Here is a 22578-nt window from a genome sequence, read left to right as displayed (position 1 = left end):
TGCCCTGTGGAATGCCTTCCTGTCAGATGTCAAGGAAAGAAAAAACTATCTGACATTTAGAAGATTTCTGAAGACAGCTCCATATAAGGAGATTTTTAATGTTTGGTCTTTTGCTGTATTTTTATAATTTGTTGGAAGCCACCCAGAGTGGCTGGAGCAATTCAGTCAGATGGGTGACACATAACTAACTAACTAACTAACGTCTCTAGTTATCTCTCTCTGCAACAGCTTCAGTCTTGAACTCCGTCTTCCTTTAATATGCTTTACCCCTGGTGGAGTACACCATGGAACATGCTTCTGCTCCTGAATGCTCCTGTATTCAAGTCCTGCTTGCAGGATTCCCAAAGGCATCCATTTGGCCAATTTTTAAGAACAGGGTACTGGACTAGATGGCGCATTGGCCTGATCCAATAGGCACTTCTTAGATATGTAAGATGTAGGGGGCTGCTCTAACCACTTACCCTTTTCAGTTTACCAAGGTTAGCTTCAGGTAGAGGTGTGCCTGGGCAACTCAATTTTCCTTTTGTAAAGTTCTGGTCCTGGTAGATGAAAAAAGCTATAAAGAATTTTTTTTTTGAGGCAGGCATGTATTAGATTAGTCAGAGGACTGGGTTTGATGGTTGTGTGTGTGCTTCCAGTGTAACATCTGAAGCAAGAACTCATACATCTCTGACAAAGTCAGAGGATGCTCACCTCTTCTCACCCCAAGATAATGGAACGTGTAAACATCAGTGGGTGCATCTCTCCCTGTGAACTTGCCCCATTTTTGGGGGGGAAATGAAACAAAATCCCTGCATGTCAAAAATACTACCACATGACAGGGAGAGAGAGAGGTTTACTGTAGCGTTTCCCCCAGTTTGCCAGTGTTCTTCATCATGGAGCTTTTTATGTGGGGGAGCAAAATATGAACTCCCCTGCTTTCTGCATCTTTAAGTCATACAGTCTAGGATTCTGCTATCACAGTCTACCACCTCATTCTGAATAATGCATAGATTTGGATCTAAATGTTGATTGGGTAAAGTGTCTCCATAAAAGCCATTTGTGTGTTGTCATAGCACAATTGACAGCATTTACCCAAACACTAACATAAATGGTCTGGTGTTATAACTGGCACCTTATTGTGGTTAAATTTAGTTCTTGAGAGCGGTTAAATATTTGGAGTGATATAACTAGGCCTATTAATTTAATGATGCCCCTGTGGTACGCCTTCTACAATCATCATTTATAGCAATCAGGAAATGGGTCACTGTGCAATTAGTGACATATATACAGAGACGAGCAATTCTATAAATGAAGCAGAAGTAGTAATTTCCTATCCTGAATGGCTAGGCCTTTTGTTTGACAATTTTCTGTGCAACTGCTTTGCAGCTTATTGATATAGGAATCACTCATTGTTAATGAGAGGAAAACATGTAATTTATATTGAATCCCTGAAGAATATAATCATTAATATCTCCCATTTCTATATTATAGCTTTAATAGCAGAGCTAAGGCTGCTGCCCGATTATACCTTTGTGGATCACTCGTGTTTCGGAAGCTTGGTCTAAAATAAATACAAAGTGTATTTTGAGCAGACGTGGGCATGACAGGCTAGATATAGACACAAGTGGGAGTCCACAGGATCTGGATGGATGTCTGAGGGTGGCACATTCAGGAAGGAGCTGCAGGACCCTGGACAGCTCTAAACAGATAATTTGCTTGGTCTAGAGCTCAACTGAGGCCTTTTATTTCTATCAGTCCAAGCTATCCCACAGAAACTTCATCCTTTTCCTGGAGAGTCTTGAAGGTGTAATCCTCTGGCACATCTCAGCCAGTCCTGACCAGGCTGGGTTCCTCCTCCTCTGTGTCAGAGTCGTGACAGCTGCTCAGGGTCAAGAGCATATATATTCAATGGACGCAAACTTGTGCATCTGCACAAGCAATCAACCCAGTCAGTTTCCCCCCCAATATTTGTGTTTGAGGGAAGAAAGAGGGTTTTGGAGGTCATACAAAAGCAGCCACAAACATTGTATTACATATACAGGCCGTTTTATGGGCAACTGGGGATTTGGGATGTGTTCATTAGCTGAAGGGTGTGTGAATCCTGAAAGGTGCCCTGTAGCGTGGTATGGAGTTGCTGTTGTCTGGTTTCATTTTATTTTTTTGCTGGTCATTTTGGCTTTTCCCTGGCAGGAGCAAGGAGCAGTTCTCCTGGCAAGCAACATTCTGTACTGTACTTTTGTCTGCTGATCATTGTCAAAGGCTTCACTGCTGCAAGTGTAGCACAATATAGATGCCTAAGATTATGGTGCTGCTCCCCTAAAAGCTTCAGTTTTCTTTCCTTCAGTCCCTGTGATCTCTCAGGTTATCCCTTTGATTATTCCTTCTATGCACCAAGTCTTTCCGGTGCACAGATTCTTAAAAGTCATGTCCACACTGCTTATTACTGGAGATAAGCCCTTATTATGGTCCAGTTGATCTTGGTACAAAAACTATACATTATAAAATGTCATTTAAGGGGGAACCCCGCCCCCCAATTCTATTTAAGATAACCAAATTCTATTTATAGTTTGTTATCATTTGGTATTCCTATCACATGCCTTCCAAGCAATCGCTGTTCCTAGGTCTTACGTAATTGTGCTCTAGAAACACTGTGTGCCAATCAAAAGGTTAATAATTCTGCAAGGAGAGAGCAAGGACCAATCAAGGAAAGGCTCCAGACGTAGACTATTTTAAGTAATTGTGCTGCAGCAGAGATGTAATGAGATGGTGATTATAGAGCTGATCATTCGTAATGGTCTGAAGCTGAAGATTTGGCTGGTTGTTTCAGATCAATATGTGAACTCCAGCCTTCCTCATCACTGCAGCTTCTAGCTGTGTGTGAGAACCTCTCCTCTCCAACCATTCTCTCTGCCAGTTTTCCTCCCCCTATCAGAGTCTAACTTCTGGCATTTTCTCCTTTCTGTCATTCATCTGCGCCACTTTTTCTTCCAACCCTCCTTTTCTAGGTTCCATTGCGTTCTTCAGACCTCCCTTTTCACGGACTTCTTCCTTCTCTTTTCCTAGTGTAACAAAAGTTTCTTGGCCTATGTTTTACTTGATAAGAAGTCAATGAGATATAACTTTGTATTCCAAAGAGTTAATTATTAAAAATGCTTTTAAGACTTACTCATTGGAGTTAAACACAAATCAAAAGCTCCCAGTCTATTCGGATGAATAGTTCAGGCACTTTTGGTTTGTGTTTTTGGTTTTGTGAGTTTGATGGTTGAACAAGAGTGGATAATTTATTATGTAATTTATTATTTCTTAATCACAACATGATCAGCGGATATGGCTGCAACTTAGATTGTGATGAAGCCTATTTGCAACAAAAGACACCTATGTGAATGAGTTAAAGGACAGTATGAAATAAGGACAGGTTATTATTTTGAAGGGATCACGCTCTAGCTGAATTTATTTCATCTTCAATGACAGCCAGTATTTCAGCGTGGAATTTCTATATACAGTCAAAAGTGTCTGGCCTGGTGTTAATTGTTCTGTCTGAATTAATATGGCCATGTTATTTATTGGAACAGAGCAATCAGACCCAGCTGCTGACTGTAGCATGGGGGGCCCATTTCAATTAACAGGCCTATCCTCCCAAAGGAGCAATTGCATGAAATGAGCAGCAGGCATACAATGAAAACAGAGGGGGGTGGGTGCCTGCCTTTTGGAGAACAAAGATAGTGTTTTGTGCAGGATAGAAGATAATCAAAAACATCCTTTGCTGCACCAGTTTACCTTTTGTCAAACTGGGGATAAATTTCAATTTGAAAACCAAGTATATTTACTAGCTTCATGGCAAATCTGAAATGCTGATGAGACAAAAGTCATCTTCTTTGTCTGAGGTCTGAAATAACTGGCTGGATAACTAACTAAATTGTGAGCATGCTCAAAAGTAATGCTCAAAAATGATAATTTTTTTTTGCATCTTTCACTGCCTTATGCCCTGTGTTTTCTTCTTTAAGGGTCTACCCCTGCCCTTTACTCTGCTGTTTTGTAAATGTGTGTATATTACATATGCCAGGTTTTGCTGGTGTGGTCACATTGCCATATGCCACTGTACTAGTGCTATACTGGGAGGTATGGCTGGCTGACTTATTTAGCACCTGAGGTTGTGCCATTGGACTGATTTAACAGTGCTTGTGTAAGATGAAGTTCAATTTTAGAACACCCCATTTGTCTTGGGGAAATGTCTACAGTCCATTAGAAGTGCTCTTGATTCAAAGAAGTAGGCATTATTCACTCCACTATGCCTTTTGTTGTTACTTTGACTCATTGATGATATAAAATTCCCTAGGGAGCTATTAATCCTTCTGCTACTGAAATGTTAGTAAATTTTGGTACATAGGGCATCACCTTCCTGCCTTTTATAGCACTGATAGTTTGTTGTGTCTCATCTCATAGCAGCATATTGCTTTTCTCATTAGGAGCTTCGATGTGGCCAATTTCATTGGCTTTTTCATTTGTGCTTCTTTAAAATCATGTTCTCTGGTGAATTATGAGCCAGTAAAACACCGGCTCTTTGATCAGAGCACATGTGTCTGGGTGGTTGTTCAAGAATACTGCAATATTATATATTCCAAGCAATACAAGCACACTAGGTGTCAAGATGTAATTCAAGTTGTGCCTAATCAAAAGCACTGTACAACTTCATCTCTTGTCAGTTTTGTTTTTATTGGGTTAAATAAATGGGGGTTAAAATACTCAACACAGTACAGGAATAACTAAGCAAACAGGAATAACTAAGCAAAATGGAAGACAGAATGCATTATGAACTTTTTAATGGTTTCAAATATGATGGCCCTGTCTTTCTTAATAGATAGCATTATTTGTTAAGTACTCAAAGAGCCTCACATACACGATCCCTACAACTACGATGTAATTAAGACTGGTACAATTATCACTACATTAGGGGTTATTTTGTGTTTGCAGATGTGTGAGAGAGACAGACAGAGACAGAGACAGAGAGAATGGCTTGCCTAAAGCCATTTAAACTACAAACTTATACTTGCTTTATTGGGGTATTTCTTACTGAATTAAATGGGACTTACTTCTGAGTACCCATTTATTTATTTCATACAATGGAAACTTCTACATTCTGAGAACCAACAAGAATTTAAAACTGCAGAAATAAAATAGACTGATTTGGAAGGGCTTGGGAGCAAATAACAGTCTTCAACCAAAAAAACACCCATGTTGGGTCTGCAGAGAACTGGTACCACAGTGCTTTCCCAGAGAAACATATGGCACCATCAACAGATCTTCATCCACAGAACTCAGTGACCAGGTAGGGATGCAGGGGGAGAGATGACTTCTCAGATATTATCCATATCCATTTGATTGCACTGTTGGTGAGTTTGTTGCTAAGATTTGCCATTGTTGCCACTTGCCCAAGTGAAGAGAAACATTTGCTCTCTTTGGACACTAATATATTGTGTTTCGCATACCTGATGTTTGGTAGTAATACACTTCCAGTAAAGGGTTGAGGGACACTGTTCTCCTGTGGCTACTGTGAGCTTGGGGAGGCAGCAACAGAAGCAATAGTCTGAGGAAGAGGACTGTATTTCCTTACTGTTCCCTCAGTGCTTCCAGCAGTCTCCTGCAGCAAGCGGTTCAGAAGCCAGAATCTGCTGATTCCATCTGCTCAATGAGACTTGCAAGCCTTTCAAAAGAGTGTAAATGGAGCTGTAATGGAAATTTTAGAATTAAGAGGTTTAAAATGTTATGATAGTTTAGACAATGTCATGGAATTGAGACAACTTCTTGGGGGGGGGGGAGGAAACAGGAATGATCCAGCTCACCCTATGTGCATAGCTAATATACAATTTAAAAATAATCTATTCCATAAGTTTAAAAAGACATAAGCAGATTCGATCCATTATAAAATGAGGCAATTGTATATTGAGTTGAATGTTGATAGAATCTAAAATGCAAGTGATTCAGTCAAGCAAATAATCAGGATCAGAAGTAGCATTATATTTAATAGATAAACACACTACTTTTGTGAACAGATTGTATGGTATTCCCCTAATTATATCCCTTTTTAAATTTCAAATATCCAAATGGCTTGCAAATACTGTTGATGTTTTGCTCTGAGACTCAGAAAAGCTTTGTAGTTCCTCTTAATTCCCCACCCCCTTGCTTGTAATATGTACAGTAACTTATGAAATGGACATACTTTGACACTTTCACTTACATTAAATATTCCGGTGATTATCGTTTGCAGTTAGCTGAGGCATGAAAGCTTTTCTTTAGCGGATGTTTTCTTTATATTTTAATCCAATCCTCTTCTCAGTTCGTCATGTTGTAAAATATCATCAACACAGTAATAGCCCTACACTCAGAGCCATCCCATGATATCTCTATCCCTGATGCAGATAAAATGTGTGACTTCCTGCTCTTCTGTGAAAGGAATCGGGAATGGGAATCAACTTTTATTTCCTGCCCTTGGTCCCTCTTCTGTCTTCTTCCAGTCAGATGGGCTGGAAACAGAACAGGAGTCAATCCATGATGGTTATCTGAGGTACAGCAGTCACTGACTGCGCCACATTGGGTACCTCTGGTGTCAGAAGTTACGCTGATGGAGCAAAGGAGGCGAGAACAGCAAGCATTATCGTTTTCTGCCTTCAACTTGCTAATTGGTGAAAATGAAATCCAACTGATCCTTTCTGAAAATGGTGTGAAATATTTGTCATTTGGAAGCATAAGCTCTTGCATACTTTCACAGAAAACACATCAGTAGTTTTGAAACAATTTTAAACTGAGATTCCAGGTTGAAACTGGGACTTGGTAGCAATTAAAATCCTCTTTGTCGGAGGCTACCTTGAAAGTGTATTAATTGGCACATGGCATTAACTGATACCTTGACATTAGAATAAAGTGAATAATTAGGAGACAACTGAATTGCTTATGACCTTATTGTGAAATTACCCAATTGTTTTCTCTCCTCATTGGAGAACTCTTAGTTCACTGTGCATTGAACCATATCAGTATTAAAATTTAATCTTTCCCTTTTCTATCAGAAGTGACCTGCAACAATTAAGCTACTGTGTGCATCTCTGAGGAGGGGACTGATTTAAATATTGTAAATTTGACCATCTCTGTTTACTTTCTCTGCTGCTACCAGAATGGAAAGGAAGGTGGCAAAAAACCAGCAAGAATTTGGTATAATACCATTATTTGGGCTGTACCGCTTTTCGAAAATGACTTAACCTCTGCCTCTGTTGCTAGGACAACTAATGGACATAATTGGAAAAATCTATGTTAAAGAGACACAGGGTGTGAATGAGTAGAGGAGCTGAAGAATTTCTGAAGTGTTATGGTATAATGATGAAATTAATGGACTGAAATGCTATATGACCAAATTGTATTCCCTCATCACTTCATATTTTAACTCCCAAACTTGCATTTCCCCCTCAAATTGTTGATCCTGTATCTCAAGATTATAAATACTCCATGAAAAGTTCCTATAAAAACACAGGTTCATTTAACACACCAATGCAATGCTTAATAACCTGCAATATAATCTGAAAATTGCAACGCATTCTCCTGGGATTAAAAATAATGTCTCTAATGGCATTTTCACATGGATTCATATTGACCCACAAAAGAGTTAAGAATTAGATCATACCATATAACTCTATCGAATTTTTAGACAGGGTCCACGACAAGCATGCCTTCTTTGACTCTCTGTTCATTATGTTTCAAGATATTTAACTGACCTGAAATCAATGAAGCTGTGTTGGATTTCTTGAAAAGATATAACGGTAAAAAGAGAAAGAAGATCTCAAAAAAAGGTTTTTGGTCTGTTCAGAGATCTCAGGATCCAGTCCCAGTCATGCCAAAATCTGAAATGTTGACTACTCTTAAATAACGCTTAAGGAAAAGTGTTTCTTCCTAAAGTGTTTCTTCCTACCCATTTCCACCCCAACATTAAACTAGCTGTGTTTGTCACTTGATAGCAGTACCAGGACATGTTTGTGTGTTTCATTTGGGGATCCTAGGATTACTGACCAAACACTTGTATATTTGTGGAGAAATATTTGTACCTGAGTCCAGTGTGATGTGTGAACAGATCTATTAATGATGACTAGTGCTATCTTTTTGATGGAATCCTTATTTTGCAATGCTTATTTATGAGTGCTAGTGCTGGCTAGTAGCTTTGAAGTTTTTCTGCAGACTTTTCCCTCACTATATTTTGCTGCTTCCTTCAGGATTCAGATAAGGAAAATATCAGTGTCTCTTCTTTCTGTTACCTAGCCTGAGAAATACTTGTATCCGAATGGTTAATAAATCACTTCTTGTACCTGGGCATTAGCGTGGAAAGATAAGTGGTACAAATATTCTTATGTTTTCTGGGCTAGCAAAGACACGCTCCCTAGAAATACAGCTGATAGCAGTGGATCATACGAGATAGCAGGCTAGCACAAAAATAGTCCTTTATAATAAGAATAATAAAAAGCATGTAACGGCTTAGAAAATGAGACAAAAGTGCTAATTTGTTTGCAGAGCAAGCTGAAGCAAAACCCACAAGAGAGAGAGAGAGGAAACAATGTGAAAAATTAGAATGTAGGAAAAGTAATATTACAAAGTGTGTCAAAGCACCCACAGATACGGTCAGTACAAATGAATAAAAGAGGAAATGAATGGTTTTCTATGTTTGCCATTGGTAGGCAATATGTTTGGTGTGTTGGGTTGTTGCTAGTATGGTTTCTTGCTTTAAATCATGTAAGAATCATATCATAAAGCCATTAAAAATATATATATGGTGGCATTGCTCTTGGAGCACAGTGTACAGTTCTGGTTGCTACCCCTCGAAAAGGGTATTAGAGGGCTGAAAATAGTTAAGAAAATGGTTAAGAAATGCTTAAGAAAATGATCATGGGGCTGGAGCAACTCCTTTATAAGGAAAGGCTACATTTTAGTTTAGGGGGAAATGAACGAGAGGGAGATGATGATGATGATGATGATGATGATGATACTGGCTGGGTTTCCCCAGCCATTCTGGGCGGCTTCCAACAAAATATTAAAATACAATAATTCATCAAATATTAAAAGCTTCCCTAAACAGAGATGTATAAAATAAAGCACAATGTAGAGACAGTAGTTGGGACGCGGGTGGCGCTGTGGGTAAAAGCCTCAGCGCCTAGGACTTGCCGATCGAAAGGTTGGCGGTTCGAATCTCCGCGGCGGGGTGCGCTCCTGTCGCTCGGTCCCAGCGCCTGCCAACCTAGCAGTTCAAAAGCACCCCCAGGTGCAAGTAGATAAATAGGGACCGCTTACTAGCAGGAAGGTAAATGGCGTTCCGTGTGCTGCGCTGGCTCGCCAGATGCAGCTTGTCACAGTGGCCACGTGACCCGGAAGTGTCTGCGGACAGCGCTGGCTCCCAGCCTCTAGAGTGAGATGAGCGCACAACCCTAGAGTCTGTCAAGACTGGCCCGTATGGCCTTTACCTTTACCTAGAGACAGTAGTTGGGGAGAGATTTTTTTCTCCCTCTCTCATAATGCTAGCACTTGGGGTCATCCACTGAAGCTGAATGGTGTTGGATTCAGGACAGACAGAAGTTCCTTTTCACCCAGTGGACAGTGATGGCTGCTAACTTGGACAGCTTTAGAGGGGAGCCAGACAGCTTCATGGCAGATCAGGCTGCCAGTGGTTTCTAGTCATGATGGCCATGTAATGCTTCTATTATCAGAGGCAATGTGCGTCTGAATACCAATTGCTGCAGATCATGAGCTAGAAAGGAATACTGCACACGTGTCCAGTTTGAAGGATTTGACTAGGTGCGTCTTTGATGCAGCTGGGCTCTTCTTAACGGTTGTGCGCTTTGCTATTGGAGTAAACGGACAGTAGCCACGTACCAGGCCACTGTGGTAAATGAGATGAGCAGTAGCAGGCCCATGGCCTGTCAAAAGGCTAAAAACAGAATAGCTTTATTATGAGGAAGTGGGGTAGGTAGGATATACAGTGGTACCTTGGGTTACAGACACTTCAGGTTACATACGCTTCAGGTTACAGACTCCACTAACCCAGAAATAGTACCTCGGGTTAAGAACTTTGCTTCAGGATGAGAACAGAAATCGTGCTTCAGTGGCGCGGAGGCAGTGGGAGGCCCCATTAGCTAAAGTGGTGCTTCAGGTTAAGAACAGTTTCAGGTTAAGAACGGACCTCCAGAACGAATTAAGTACTTAACCCACTGTAACAGAGGAAAGAGGACAAATGTAGGAGGCAAGCAGATGAATGGGTAACAATGGTTCTTAACTGGCCCCACACCCGTGGACTTCTGTAAGTGATGATGGACCACTTAATAAATTAATTTTTTTCACTGCCAGCATCATTATCAAAAATGTTATGAGTATCATGGTCCCTAGGCTACTAAGGCAGGTTCCTTTAACTGATTCATTTTTAGGGAATAGATAGTAGATTGCAGAAGCACTGTGTTATTCTGTTAGATAACCCCAGCCCAGTCAAAACAGACTTGATCTTCATTGGCAGAGGAAATAAATCGGGTGCAAATCCCTACTGTTCTGTGGACCACAGTTTGAGGAACATTGTACCCGAGAATCTGTGGAAGTGAAAGATACCACTTAAAATGGTAAGTGCCTAAAGACAGGGATCTGTCTTTAGTTTTCGTTGCTTAGTAAAGCACCATATATACACTGAAGGTACAATATAAATAATACTAAATGTTTCTGCAACAACTTGAATGAATGTTCATCTTAATTTCTTCTTGCTGGTATCCTTGACATTTTCAGTTTTCAAAAAAAGATGCACCAAATTTAATTTATATTAATCTGTCCAATGAAGATTTCATGGGAAGGTTTAAACAAGCTTGAGTCAGTGGTGCATTCTGCTATCTGCATCATAGCAACTGCTGATGCTATTTCATGGAGCTAAAGCACACCTGTTGCTCCAGGACTTTTCTTACTGGGTTAAATGACAGCCATCCTTTACTGCCACAACTTACAAGCCACCCCCTACGCAAAGGGTAGGTAAAATACCACAAAGAACCCAATACTGCCTGCAAAGCACCCAAAGAAAGGGCCTATCATTAAGTAATTCAGACTCAGAATAGTCTGGAAAATGAACACCATGTTATAAGAAGCAGCTGGTTACGAGAAGACCAAGTTTTGGCTTAATTCCAGTTCTCAATATTTGTTGCTTAAGGGTTTCAAGGTTAAATGGGACCAGACAATCAGGAAAACGGTTCCTGAATTTTAATTGGATGGCTACTTCACTCCATAGTTGGCCTGCCATCCAAAAGGAAAAAAGAAATGAATAAAATGAACCTAGTAACAGATGTACACATGAGATCTACAAGATCTCTGTATAACTGAAAGATATATGTATTACCATATGTCGTACTGTATATGTACGCACTACTGAATACAAAATGAATGTATTACTAAAAAATAAATATCTAGTATGACCACCACTTTCCTTTATTTTGCTTCCCACTAGGTTTTAGTAAAGACTTTGAATAATATTTTAATAATAAGATTTATAGACCCATTGCAAATGGGACAGGACAAACTGTTACGAAGTGTTGGACAAATTTAAACTTTACAGAAGTCTTGCAGGGTTACTTTCTTTTAATAATATGAAGCAGCAATGTTTTCACATGAAATCTTACCAATGGGAAAACAGTTTTGTGTAGATGTCCAAATTCATTGCTAGGTATTAAGCATTTCATCTTCTCTTTAAATACAGCTACATCTGTATTGAAAATTTAAGAGGATGGCTGAAGTTGATGATTTTAGCTGTTATTGTTCTTCATTTTATTAAAGGAGGTTTTATTATTATAGTATACTTCTGATAGGGCAAGCTGCCCTGAGGGCAATGTGGCAGAGTTCTTTTTAACAACAAATACAAATATGCATAAAGGCATGTGTTGATGCAGATATTTCTTTTAAAATTCATATATGATTAATAAACTGCCATATTGGGTCTCCTTTGTTAGGCAAAAATAAGAATAAAATTCCAAATGTATCTAACACTAAAAACTGATTTGCTGGATATTTGTGTAAAAACATGGTCTGTCATATTTTCAAATAACTAAAAAAGCAATTTAAGAGGCGCTCTGTTTTTCAAAATTTTGCAAAATTTTGCAGAAAAATAAGAGTATAGAAATGGATAGAATAGTCTAGCCTTCAGGAGTCAGCTGTGGTGGCTGCATGAGGCATCTCTCATAGCTTTTCTAGCAAGTGCAAGAATTAATTAATGCCATCTATTCTTCTGCTTCTGACCTCAGGTTGTCATATTCCGTTTTCCCACTCATTGATCTGTAATATAACCTTCCATTTCCTGCAAGAGCTGTTAAGTAAAAGAAAATGCATAATGGTTGTGCTCCTGAACCACCATAACACCTGCACAGTGCTGGGGGTGGCAGCACATGGGAAGACTAGAAAGAGCATCAGCAACTTGCACGGTTGAAATGATGCACTGTCATATTTTCGGTTACAATTTCAAATTGAGAAAAATGTGGAATATTTAATAACCAGCTGTTTGAATAGTATTTTTCCCATTGTTCAAAACCAACACCAAAAACAGTGTCCCTCTCTACCACCTTCTTCTTCTTCTTCTTCTTCTTCTTCTTCTTCTTCTTCTTCTTCTCCTTCTCCTTCTCCTTCTCCTTCTCCTTCTCCTTCTCCTTCATAAAATGCTCTCTCTATTAGCACCTAAGTGCATTGTCATCCCAAGGGCAAGCATGAAAAGTATTCATTAAACTGAAACTAATTAATCTCCTCTGTCTCCTTTTTTAAAAAAATGATGCCAAAAGCAATATATTTTTGTATGGTTAGGCTAAAACAGCAGCTGCTGATGGCTCCCTACAAAACAAAATGAGCCAAATTATCAATTTCCGTAACTCTCCTTATCTAGGACCAGAGGAAGCTGCTGCTCATTATGACCTGAATGTTTTGTTTATACGAATATTTTGTTACAACAGCCCTTGGTTGCTGTATGATCTGTGTCTTTTTGAAGGTTCAAGAACCTGAAGCTGGCCATGCAACCTAGTGCAGCACCTTCATGAGAGTAATAATGGACGTGCAATTTCACAAACTTGACATAGGTGTCTCTCTAGAAAGCCTGGAAGGCACAAGCAGACTCGGCCCCGGAAGTTGGTCAACAAGACCCAAACATATGGCTCCTAACCGCTACATGGTAGTTTTCTGGAAGAGGGAGCTACCGGCCTCATTATGCACCTCCACTGTGGATGGCCAAAGGGTGATACTACAATTCAGCAGGGATCTGGGGTCAATTGCATTCCACCTGGTCTAATAAAGCTACTGATTCTGCCCTGACATTTTAGTCTCAGCAACTTGTGGTTAAGGTGTGGACAGAAGTATTTTTAAGAGCTGCTCCAGGTGTCCTGTTTGTTGAGTATTCTTCCTGATTTGCTTGGTTTAAATAGAATTTTAAGGTGGGCAAATGGTCCATTGCTTGGTTGCAGTTGGGTAGTGAGGTATACACATATTTCTAAGGCAATCTACATATGCAGTGGGTTTATTTATATCCCAGCGAACCTCAGGCAACATACATGTGGTTCCTACGCACTCACCCATCCAAGCACTGACCAGACCTACAGTACAGACCTGCCTAGATTCAGTAAGGTGGTAACCTCCTGTCAAATGGCAAAATCTTTCCCAGGCTATACCATTTCAGACTGCATTTTTAGGGCTGGACATATGAATGTGCTTCCAACAGAGATATAGGTGGGAGAAGCAACCCTTTCTGCACATAGAAAAACAGCATGCTAAGATTCCTTTGTCTTGCTGTGGTAAAAATATATATAGATTACCTGTTGTTGTTTTCTTTTAATGCATGCTAAGAGTCTTTAATGTAATGTAAGCTTATGTTCAAATTATTTAACACAAACTTACCCATTTGCAGAGAAGAATGTTATCATTCTAAGTTGTTTAGTCAATCTGATTTTTAGTCTGATTTCCAAACTTTAGGTACGACAGTGTCACTGCCCAAAACCAGCAATTTTTCACCTGGTTTCCTGACCCATTAACTCTTTTCCCCTTTCAGATTTTCTCTCACCATCATGGTTTTTCTGAACTGTGGGGGCGGAGGCTACTGGTTCTTTGAGCACGCTGCGTGGAATGGTAGGGGACAACTTCCCATTGCATTTGCTGCATCCCTAAGCACTTTATACAAATCAGCAAACTCATTATTGATCTCCAAAAGAAACAGGAATTAATATGGCCTACCATATCCTCTGTAGGTAAAGAGTATTTAACAATGAACTCTGCTTAAACTTCATAAAAGCCTCTTCAGCAAATCAGCAGGAAAAAATATTGATCTTAAAATAAGCATGTGAATGCTAATTGTATTTTGCCTTTCCACTGGAGGACCATTACTTTATTTAGCTGGAGTTCATCCTTTAATTTTATTGTCTCAGTGCATTGTCTATGAGGCCATTTTCTTTAGGTTTAAGCAAGGTCTGTAACAGCTCCGTTTTGCTGACCCTTCCTTTTTTGCAAGCAGTATATTGACTTCTGAGAGCTAGAGAAGCTTTTAAGATCATGTTACAGTCGCCCCAATCTGAGTTACATATTGTGTAACAATGGTTTCCTGTTATTGGGCTCTCGGTTAAATGGATTAGCATGATGCCAAGTACAATAATTGCCTCGCTCTGTATTTTAGCTCAGAAATCAATTGGCGGTACTTCTGAACTGCCATCTTCATAACACAGGCTTTAATTACATGCACAGTTTAATCTGGGAAAACCACACGTCTTTTCCAGTCCTGCTTCAGTCACGAGAGTATTGGTTTGGTGGATCTCCTCTTACAACTTGTGTTATGTACTGAGAACAATAGGATCCAAATTGCAGCAGTCTGATTAGTCCTAGAACAATAGGATTCAGAATGCAGCAGTCTGATTGGTCCTAGAACAATAGGATTCAGAATGCAGCAGTCTGATTGGTCCTAGAACAATGCAGCAGTATGATTGGTTGGCAGGAACCATCCAATCCTGCTCCAGATTGAAGTGAATCCACAACCTGATTGGCTTACAGTAGAATTCCAGAATTAGCCAATCATGTGCAGCCCATTGTGTAAATAATGTATATAAAGCAGATACTGTGAGGGGACATCCATTCATTCCTCCTCACCACTATGAGCTGAATAAAGAGCATGAAATCACTTTGCGACTCTGAGTATATTTCACTGGCGACGAAGGTGGGATCCCGCTGAGCTGACTGCCACACACAGCACCGCAGCACCGCCACCTGCCGCACCGCTGCCTCGCACCGTGTATCCAGGCTTCAGCTCCGGGACACAAGGAACTCAGAATGGCAACCGACAGCAGCTTCTCGCCATTCAACCCAGCATCTGGAGACTGGGAAGCATACGCCTCCCGTTTCACCTTCCTCCTAGAAGCCAAAGGGGTCACCGACGAAGAAGACGCCAAGAAGAGGGCGATATTCTTCAGCGTCTGCGGAGAGGAGACGTTTGAAATCGCCCGGGCTCTCCTTGCGCCTGAAGACGTCGCTACTGTTCCATACAAAACAATAATGGAACAGTTGAAGGGGCACTTCTCGCCGCAGCCCTCAGTGGTGACTCGTCGAAATGCCTTCTACGCAAAGCAACAAGCCCCTGGGGAAACCATAACTGGGTTTGTGACCTCTCTCCGCCAAGCCGCCCGGTTCTGCAACTTCTCAGAGCTGGAGAACATGCTTCGTGACCGCCTCGTCGGTGGCCTGAAGGATGAGAAGCTGCAACGACGCCTCTACGCTAAGAAGGACCTAACGTTCCAGGTCGCTCTGGAGGAGGCCCTGGCAACGGAAGCTGCCGAGAGGTCGACGCAAGAGGCACGGCCGAGCCAGCCATCCCAACCGAGGGTCCACCACGAAGACCTCACCAACGACTCAGGATCCGACAGAGAGGAGGTGCACCGAGTACAGCAGCGCACTCAAGCAGCGCACAGACCACAGCTGCCTCGACGAGAAGGAGGAAACTGCGCAAGCTGCGGGGAGAGTCACGAGAGGAGGACCTGCCGTTTCCGCAACGCAGAGTGCAGGCAGTGCAGAAAATCGGGACACATCGCCCGGGTGTGTCGGGCTCGGCCCACCCGACACCAGGCATCAGATGATCAACCCAAGAGCCCCAGGTCCCGGGGCCCAACGCACCAAGGCAACTCGACGGAGCTCACGGACTGCCAGGTATACCAGTTGCCCCACCCCAACGTAGAGAAAATTTATGTAAAGGTACAGATAGAGGGGGCCCCATGCCGCATGGAGCTTGACACGGGTTCAACTCTATCCATAATCTCGGCAAAGACCTTAAGGAAACTGTGTCCTACTGGGGGTCCCAAACTCAAGCCGGCCCCATTCACTCTACGGGACTTCCAGAAACGTAAGGTCCCCACAATGGGGGTGGGGACCTTCAGGGTGCAATACCGAGGGCGGACGCGGCAACTGGACTTGCTTGTGGTCAAGGGCCCCTACATTAGCTTACTGGGATTGGCATGGTTTGGACCACTGGGGCTAGCTGTCACCGGGGTGAACCACACTAGCTTACAAGTGGACGTGGACGCCATATGGAAGGAATTTCCAGGGGTTTTCGACGGGAAATTGGGACAGTATACGGGCCCCCCCATTGCTCTACAGCTTGACCCCGCAGTACGACCGGTCAGGCTCAAGGCCCGCCGGGTCCCGTTCGCCCTGAAACCCCGTATAGACGAGGAATTGGACCGGCTCGTGGAGCAAGGAGTGCTGGAGCCGGTGCCTAATGCCCCCTGGGAAACCCCAATCGTCACACCCGTCAAGCCTAATGGTTCGGTCCGCATCTGCGCAGACTACAAATGTACCATAAACAAGGCCCTCACGGCCCACGCATACCCAGTGCCAGTGGTCAGCCATGTCCTTGCCACCCTGGCTGGGTCGAAAATTTTTGGGAAGCTGGACTTGGCCCAAGCATATCAACAGCTGCCAGTAGATGAGGCCACAGCAGAGGCACAGACGATTGTGACGCACAGAGGAGCGTTCAGGGTAAAGCGGCTGCAATTCGGGGTCAGCGTGGCACCAGGCATATTCCAGAATCTAATGGACTCTCTCCTTAAAGGGATTCCTGGTGTCACCCCCTTCTTTGATGATGTGTTGATTGCTGGGCCCACACCAGAGGAGTTTGAGGACCGCCTCCGCACCGTTCTGCACCGTTTCCAGACGGCGGGTCTCAAGGTGAAGCGGGAAAAATGTCTACTAGGAGTGCCTCAGGTGGACTTTCTGGGATTTATGGTGGATGCAGAAGGGGTCCACCCGACTGGGGACAAGGTACGGGCTATTTGTGATGCCCCAGCGCCCAAGAGCAAGACTGAACTTCAGGCCTTCTTGGGACTATTGAACTTTTACCATTCCTTCCTTCCCCACAAGGCGGCGGTAGCGGAGCCCCTACACAGACTCCTGGACAAGCGGGCCCCTTGGGTGTGGGGCCAGCGCCAGGAGGCCGCATTCCAGGCAGTCAAGGACTTGCTTGTCTCAAACTCTGTCTTGGCACACTTCGACGAGAGGCTGCCAGTGGTGCTAGCATGCGATGCCTCACCCTATGGCATTGGCGCTGTCCTGGGGCACCAACTCCCGGATGGAAGAGAGGTACCGGTGGCGTACTTTTCCCAGACACTCAACGCAACTGAGCGGAACTACTCGCAAATTGACAAGGAGGGTCTGGCAATCGTGAAGGGAGTAAAAAAATTCCATGATTTCTTGTACGGGCGGCCCTTCACCGTGGTGACTGACCACAAGCCGTTGCTTGGCTTGTTTGCCCCCGAAAGGCAGACCCCCCAAGTGCTGTCTCCTCGCGTCCTCAGGTGGTCAATTTTCCTTGCCAGCTACCAGTATGCACTGGTTCACCGACCTGGGAAGGCGATGGGCCATGCGGACGCCCTCAGCAGGCTACCACTACCGGAAACAGGCCCTGACCCAGCACCTGCACAAGAGGTTATGAGCCTGGAGCTGCTTCCCGACCGCCCCATTCAGGCACAAGAAGTTGCACACCATTCCAAGAAAGATAGGGTCATCTCCCGGGTCCTGGACTGGGTGTGGAGGGGATGGCCCAGCAGCAGCCCCGGGCCAGAATTCGCCGGCTACACAACCCGCAAACATGAACTGTCGGCCCACAAGGGGTGCCTGTTATGGGGAAGCAGAGTCGTTGTTCCCCAGCCCCTCCGCAAAAGGGTCCTCACAGCCCTACACGAGACACATCCAGGGGTAGTAAGAATGAAGGCCCTTGCCAGGAGTTATGTGTGGTGGCCGGGGATTGATGGAGAGATAGAGGCCTGGGTCAAACACTGCCAGGCCTGCCAAGAATCCCGCCCAGATCCCCCAAGGGCCCCAGTCCAGTCCTGGGAGTCCGCCCGAGCACCATGGTCACGCCTGCATGTGGATTTCGCTGGCCCATTTCAGGGGAAAACATTCTTCATAGTGGTGGACTCCTACACCAAATGGCTGGAAGTCGCACTGGTACCGTCCACTTCCACGTCCGCAGCCATCCGGGTACTACGCAGGCTGTTTGCAACCCACGGGCTCCCTGACACTCTCGTCTCAGACAACGGGACCGCATTTACGTCAGGAGAATTCTAAACCTTCACAGCACAGAACGCCATCCGCCACATCCGTTCGGCGCCGTTCCACCCTGCCACCAATGGCCAAGCAGAACGCATGGTGCGGACCACCAAGGACACCCTTCGCCGCATGACGCAAGGGGACTGGGAGTACCGCCTTGCCACATTCCTTCTAGCACAGCACAGCACCCCCAGCTCAACGACTGGCCGGAGCCCCGCTGAACTACTAATGGGTCGGCGCCTTGCAATCAGATTGGACCGCCTTCACCCCGATAGAGCTCAGGATGAGGTAGTGGTGGGGGAAGGCAGGAACCCCCGGACCTTCGAAGCCCAGGACCCAGTGTACGCAAAGAATTTTGGGGCAGGCCCAGCATGGGTACCCGCCACAGTCACCAGGGTCACTGGCCCAGTGTCGTATGAGGTGCTAACGGATGGGGGGCAATGCTGGCGCCGCCACTGCGACCAGATACGGCGACGATTCCCGGGAGAAACCCAGGAGGAGGACAGGTCAGAGGAGTCCCAAGGGAACAGCGGGGCAGTGAGGCCCATAGAGCAGGAGGGGCCAGCAGGAGAGGCAGAATCAGTAAATACAGAGAGGACCCGTGAGGCCGAAAGGACACCGGAACCAGAACCACGAATGAGCGAGCCGGTTGCGCCAGACCAAACAGGCCCATCACAGCCAGCATCCTTGGAACACGAGCCAGAACCTGAACCCCAGACCAGGGAACACCACAGGCCGCAACGCACACGTAGGCCGCCGGCATACCTTGAGGACTATGAATGCGACCTCCCGGGCAGGACTGGAACTTAGAGGGGAGGGGTGTTATGTACTGAGAACAATAGGATCCAAATTGCAGCAGTCTGATTAGTCCTAGAACAATAGGATTCAGAATGCAGCAGTCTGATTGGTCCTAGAACAATAGGATTCAGAATGCAGCAGTCTGATTGGTCCTAGAACAATGCAGCAGTATGATTGGTTGGCAGGAACCACCCAATCCTGCTCCAGATTGAAGTGAATCCACAACCTGATTGGCTTACAGTAGAATTCCAGAATTAGCCAATCATGTGCAGCCCATTGTGTAAATAATGTATATAAAGCAGATACTGTGAGGGGACATCCATTCATTCCTCCTCACCACTATGAGCTGAATAAAGAGCATGAAATCACTTTGCGACTCTGAGTATATTTCAACTTGTCAACGCTCAACAAATGTTTCTTGAAATATTCCTCTGTCCCTGCCAATTGGCACTGGCCCACTGACTCTGTGAAACAAAGTTAGATATATCTTCATCACTTTTGTGTTGTGAAGTTACTGAACAGGGAAAAGAGCATACTAGAAATGAAGGGTCATTCATTTCATATTATGTTGTCCTCACTTACTAAAGTGTATGTGGACTGTTATACAGTGGTACCTCGGGTTACATACGCTTCAGGTTACATACGCTTCAGGTTACAGACTCCGCTAACCCAGAAATATTACCTTGGGTTAAGAACTTTGCTTCAGGATGAGAATAGAAATTGTGCAGCAGCGGCGCAGGGGCAGCAGGAGGCCCCATTAGCTAAAGTGGTGCTTCAGGTTAAGAAAAGTTTCAGGTTGTGAACGGACCTCCAGAACGAATTAAGTTCTTAATCCGAGGTACCACTGTATACACTTGCATGGCCATTCACATGGTACATAAAGTCTGACCAGCTGGAGCTTCCAAGCCAGGCACAATCTACCAGTCATTCATAGTGGCTTGCCAAGTCCTTGACAACTTTTCTGTTTTTGAGGTCCAGGCAGCAAAATTAGAGTTATAGGGCTCTGGATTGCTTGCCATACATTGCTAGTGGGCTGTGTTTGACTTGGTGTGCCATAACCTGGACAGGGTCTGTGTTTTAAGACATGGGACCCATCTGCACTATACATTTAAAACAGGATTATATCACTTTGAACAATCACAAGATTCCCCCAAAGACTCTTGGGTTGTTAAGCCTACTGACAGTTGTTAGGAGAACTGCACTTCCCTAAATCCGGTGCTGTTGTGAGGCATTGACCTTCACAGAAATGTTTCTTTGCTCATTATTTTGAAAAATGATTAGGCAAATTAAAGATATGAGGAGCAAAGGAGGAAGTTACTATGTGCGGGTACAGAACCTGAAGACATACACTTAAAAATAAGCAACCTGTTTTATTAGCTCTGCCTGGTGAATAGTACCTCCTTCTATAGCGGCAATAAATCTCTCAATATCACATTCTGGGAACAATAAGAGGGTGGGAATCACATTTGACCTCTGATTGTGAGGTTCTGACTCATATCTACTAGTGGAATGGTCTCCCTTACCAGGTTGTGGACTCTCCTTCCTTGGAGGTTTTTAAGTAGAGGTTGGATGACTATCTGTCATGGATGCTTTAGTTGATATTTCTGCATTGCAGGGGGGTGGACAAGATGGCCCTTGGGTCCCTCCCAACTCTACAATTCTATTAGAAACAAAATGTTGAGTCAAAAGTACTAAATACGTAAAATAATGGAGTAGATGAACTCTGGTCAGTGAAAGCCCAAAACTTTTTGCTACCTGAATTGGAGACCTTTAAAAACAACAACCAATTTCTGTACCATTTAATCTTATTTCTCTATCTGTCCACCCCCTCATAGTGCCTCTTGAAACAGGTCTTCATCATGGCAGATGGCAGGGCTAGCCATGACTGGGGTGTGACCCAGCAAGAAAATTATGCTGCTTTTATCTGGGCATTGATCTTGGTTTTCAGTGCTTTGCCATATCTGAATCTGGGTTATATGAGCCAACTCAGCAACAACTCTGCTGTGAAAAATCCCCTTGCCCTTTGAAGAAAATTCAAATTCGGAACTCAGAACAAATGAAAGAAGTAAAGAAAACTTACAAAAATATGCTTACTCTGCATAAAAGGTGTGGCATATTTGCCTTATTCAGAAACCAAAAATAATTTGTGTAAGAGTCAGAATATTTTTGCAAGGGTTATTGTGGTAGCAGGAGGCAATCATAATGACTGGAGGATGTGTAAACTTACAAATGCTGTAGTATTTGCAAACAATTCTAGTATGCTTCCAAATGTATTCATAGGGCCATGAGGAGTAGCAAGATGCTGTGTCAGACTTCAGATCCATTTTGTTGTTCTTATCTACCACATGAATTGGTAAACTGTATTGTTAAACAATCAGCATTTTAAAATCATTGTTGTGTTTTCATCCATAGGACTGACAGTTGCCGATCTGGTCATGCCCTGGTAAGCTATCAAAAACTGCTCAGCAATATCATTTCTTTCTGCTCTGAAAAATTCTTTGAACTTGTTCACACATGCATGGATATCACTTGGTTATTTTAACCTTAATGCCTTGTAGTTAAATATATGAATGGATTTAAATGGTTATGTGAAAAGGCCAACTTTCTTACCTTCCTGGTCACCTTAAGGGATTTCGCTTTGCTATTTGCTTTAGTCTCACACTTAGGACTTTGCCAAACTGAACAGTAAGCCCATAATTTACCCAGTATGATCCAGGGATCGTGCCTAAAGCCAAAACCATGTACAACAAAGCCCATTGGGTTCAGTGACAGGTGGGATTGCCAGTCATTTTTCATGGAACCCTGCCCTCTTTCCACTTCTTAAAATAATAATATTGCCACACAAAAATAAAACTGAATGCGCACAACTTAAATGTGCATAAATTACGGACTTACTGTATTGGCAAAACTATAATTTGACACTTATAATCTGCATAGGCCTGACAAGTGATGGAACAGAATCCCTTAACTTCCTCATAACAGCCATTTTCTTGATCAATAACCCACTCAGACTAGTAGCCTTTTTCTAACATGAAAGTTCCTTTTCAAACTATTTTTTCCTGTTCAAATCAGCCTTCAAACTTAACGCTGAATAGAATGACGGTATCTTGGTCATGTTTCTTAGGTTAAAGGTCAATGTAACCTTACATAATTTTGCTTTCTATTACAGCCAGTGATATATGATGGGCAAATTCT

At 43.3% G+C, this 22578-nt stretch overlaps 1 protein-coding gene across 4 annotated transcripts in view; it reads left to right on the top strand.

The window, feature by feature from the left end:
- The window catches only part of LOC309532253 (heparan-alpha-glucosaminide N-acetyltransferase-like), a 201900-nt gene that overhangs the window by 104184 nt on the left and 75138 nt on the right, over positions 1-22578 (top strand). For all 4 annotated transcript variants that reach the window (XM_082222432.1, XM_082222431.1, XM_082222433.1 and 1 more), the window contains 2 exons: positions 14054-14130; positions 21796-21826. In XM_082222432.1, coding sequence (XP_082078558.1) covers positions 14054-14130; positions 21796-21826 — 108 coding nt within the window. The remainder of the gene's footprint in view (positions 1-14053; positions 14131-21795; positions 21827-22578) is intronic.

The sequence above is a fragment of the Podarcis vaucheri genome (genome assembly GCF_965113315.1).
Source record: "Podarcis vaucheri genome assembly, chromosome: 5".
Lineage (NCBI taxonomy): Eukaryota > Metazoa > Chordata > Lepidosauria > Squamata > Lacertidae > Podarcis > Podarcis vaucheri.
This window is presented reverse-complemented; position numbering and strand designations above follow the sequence as displayed.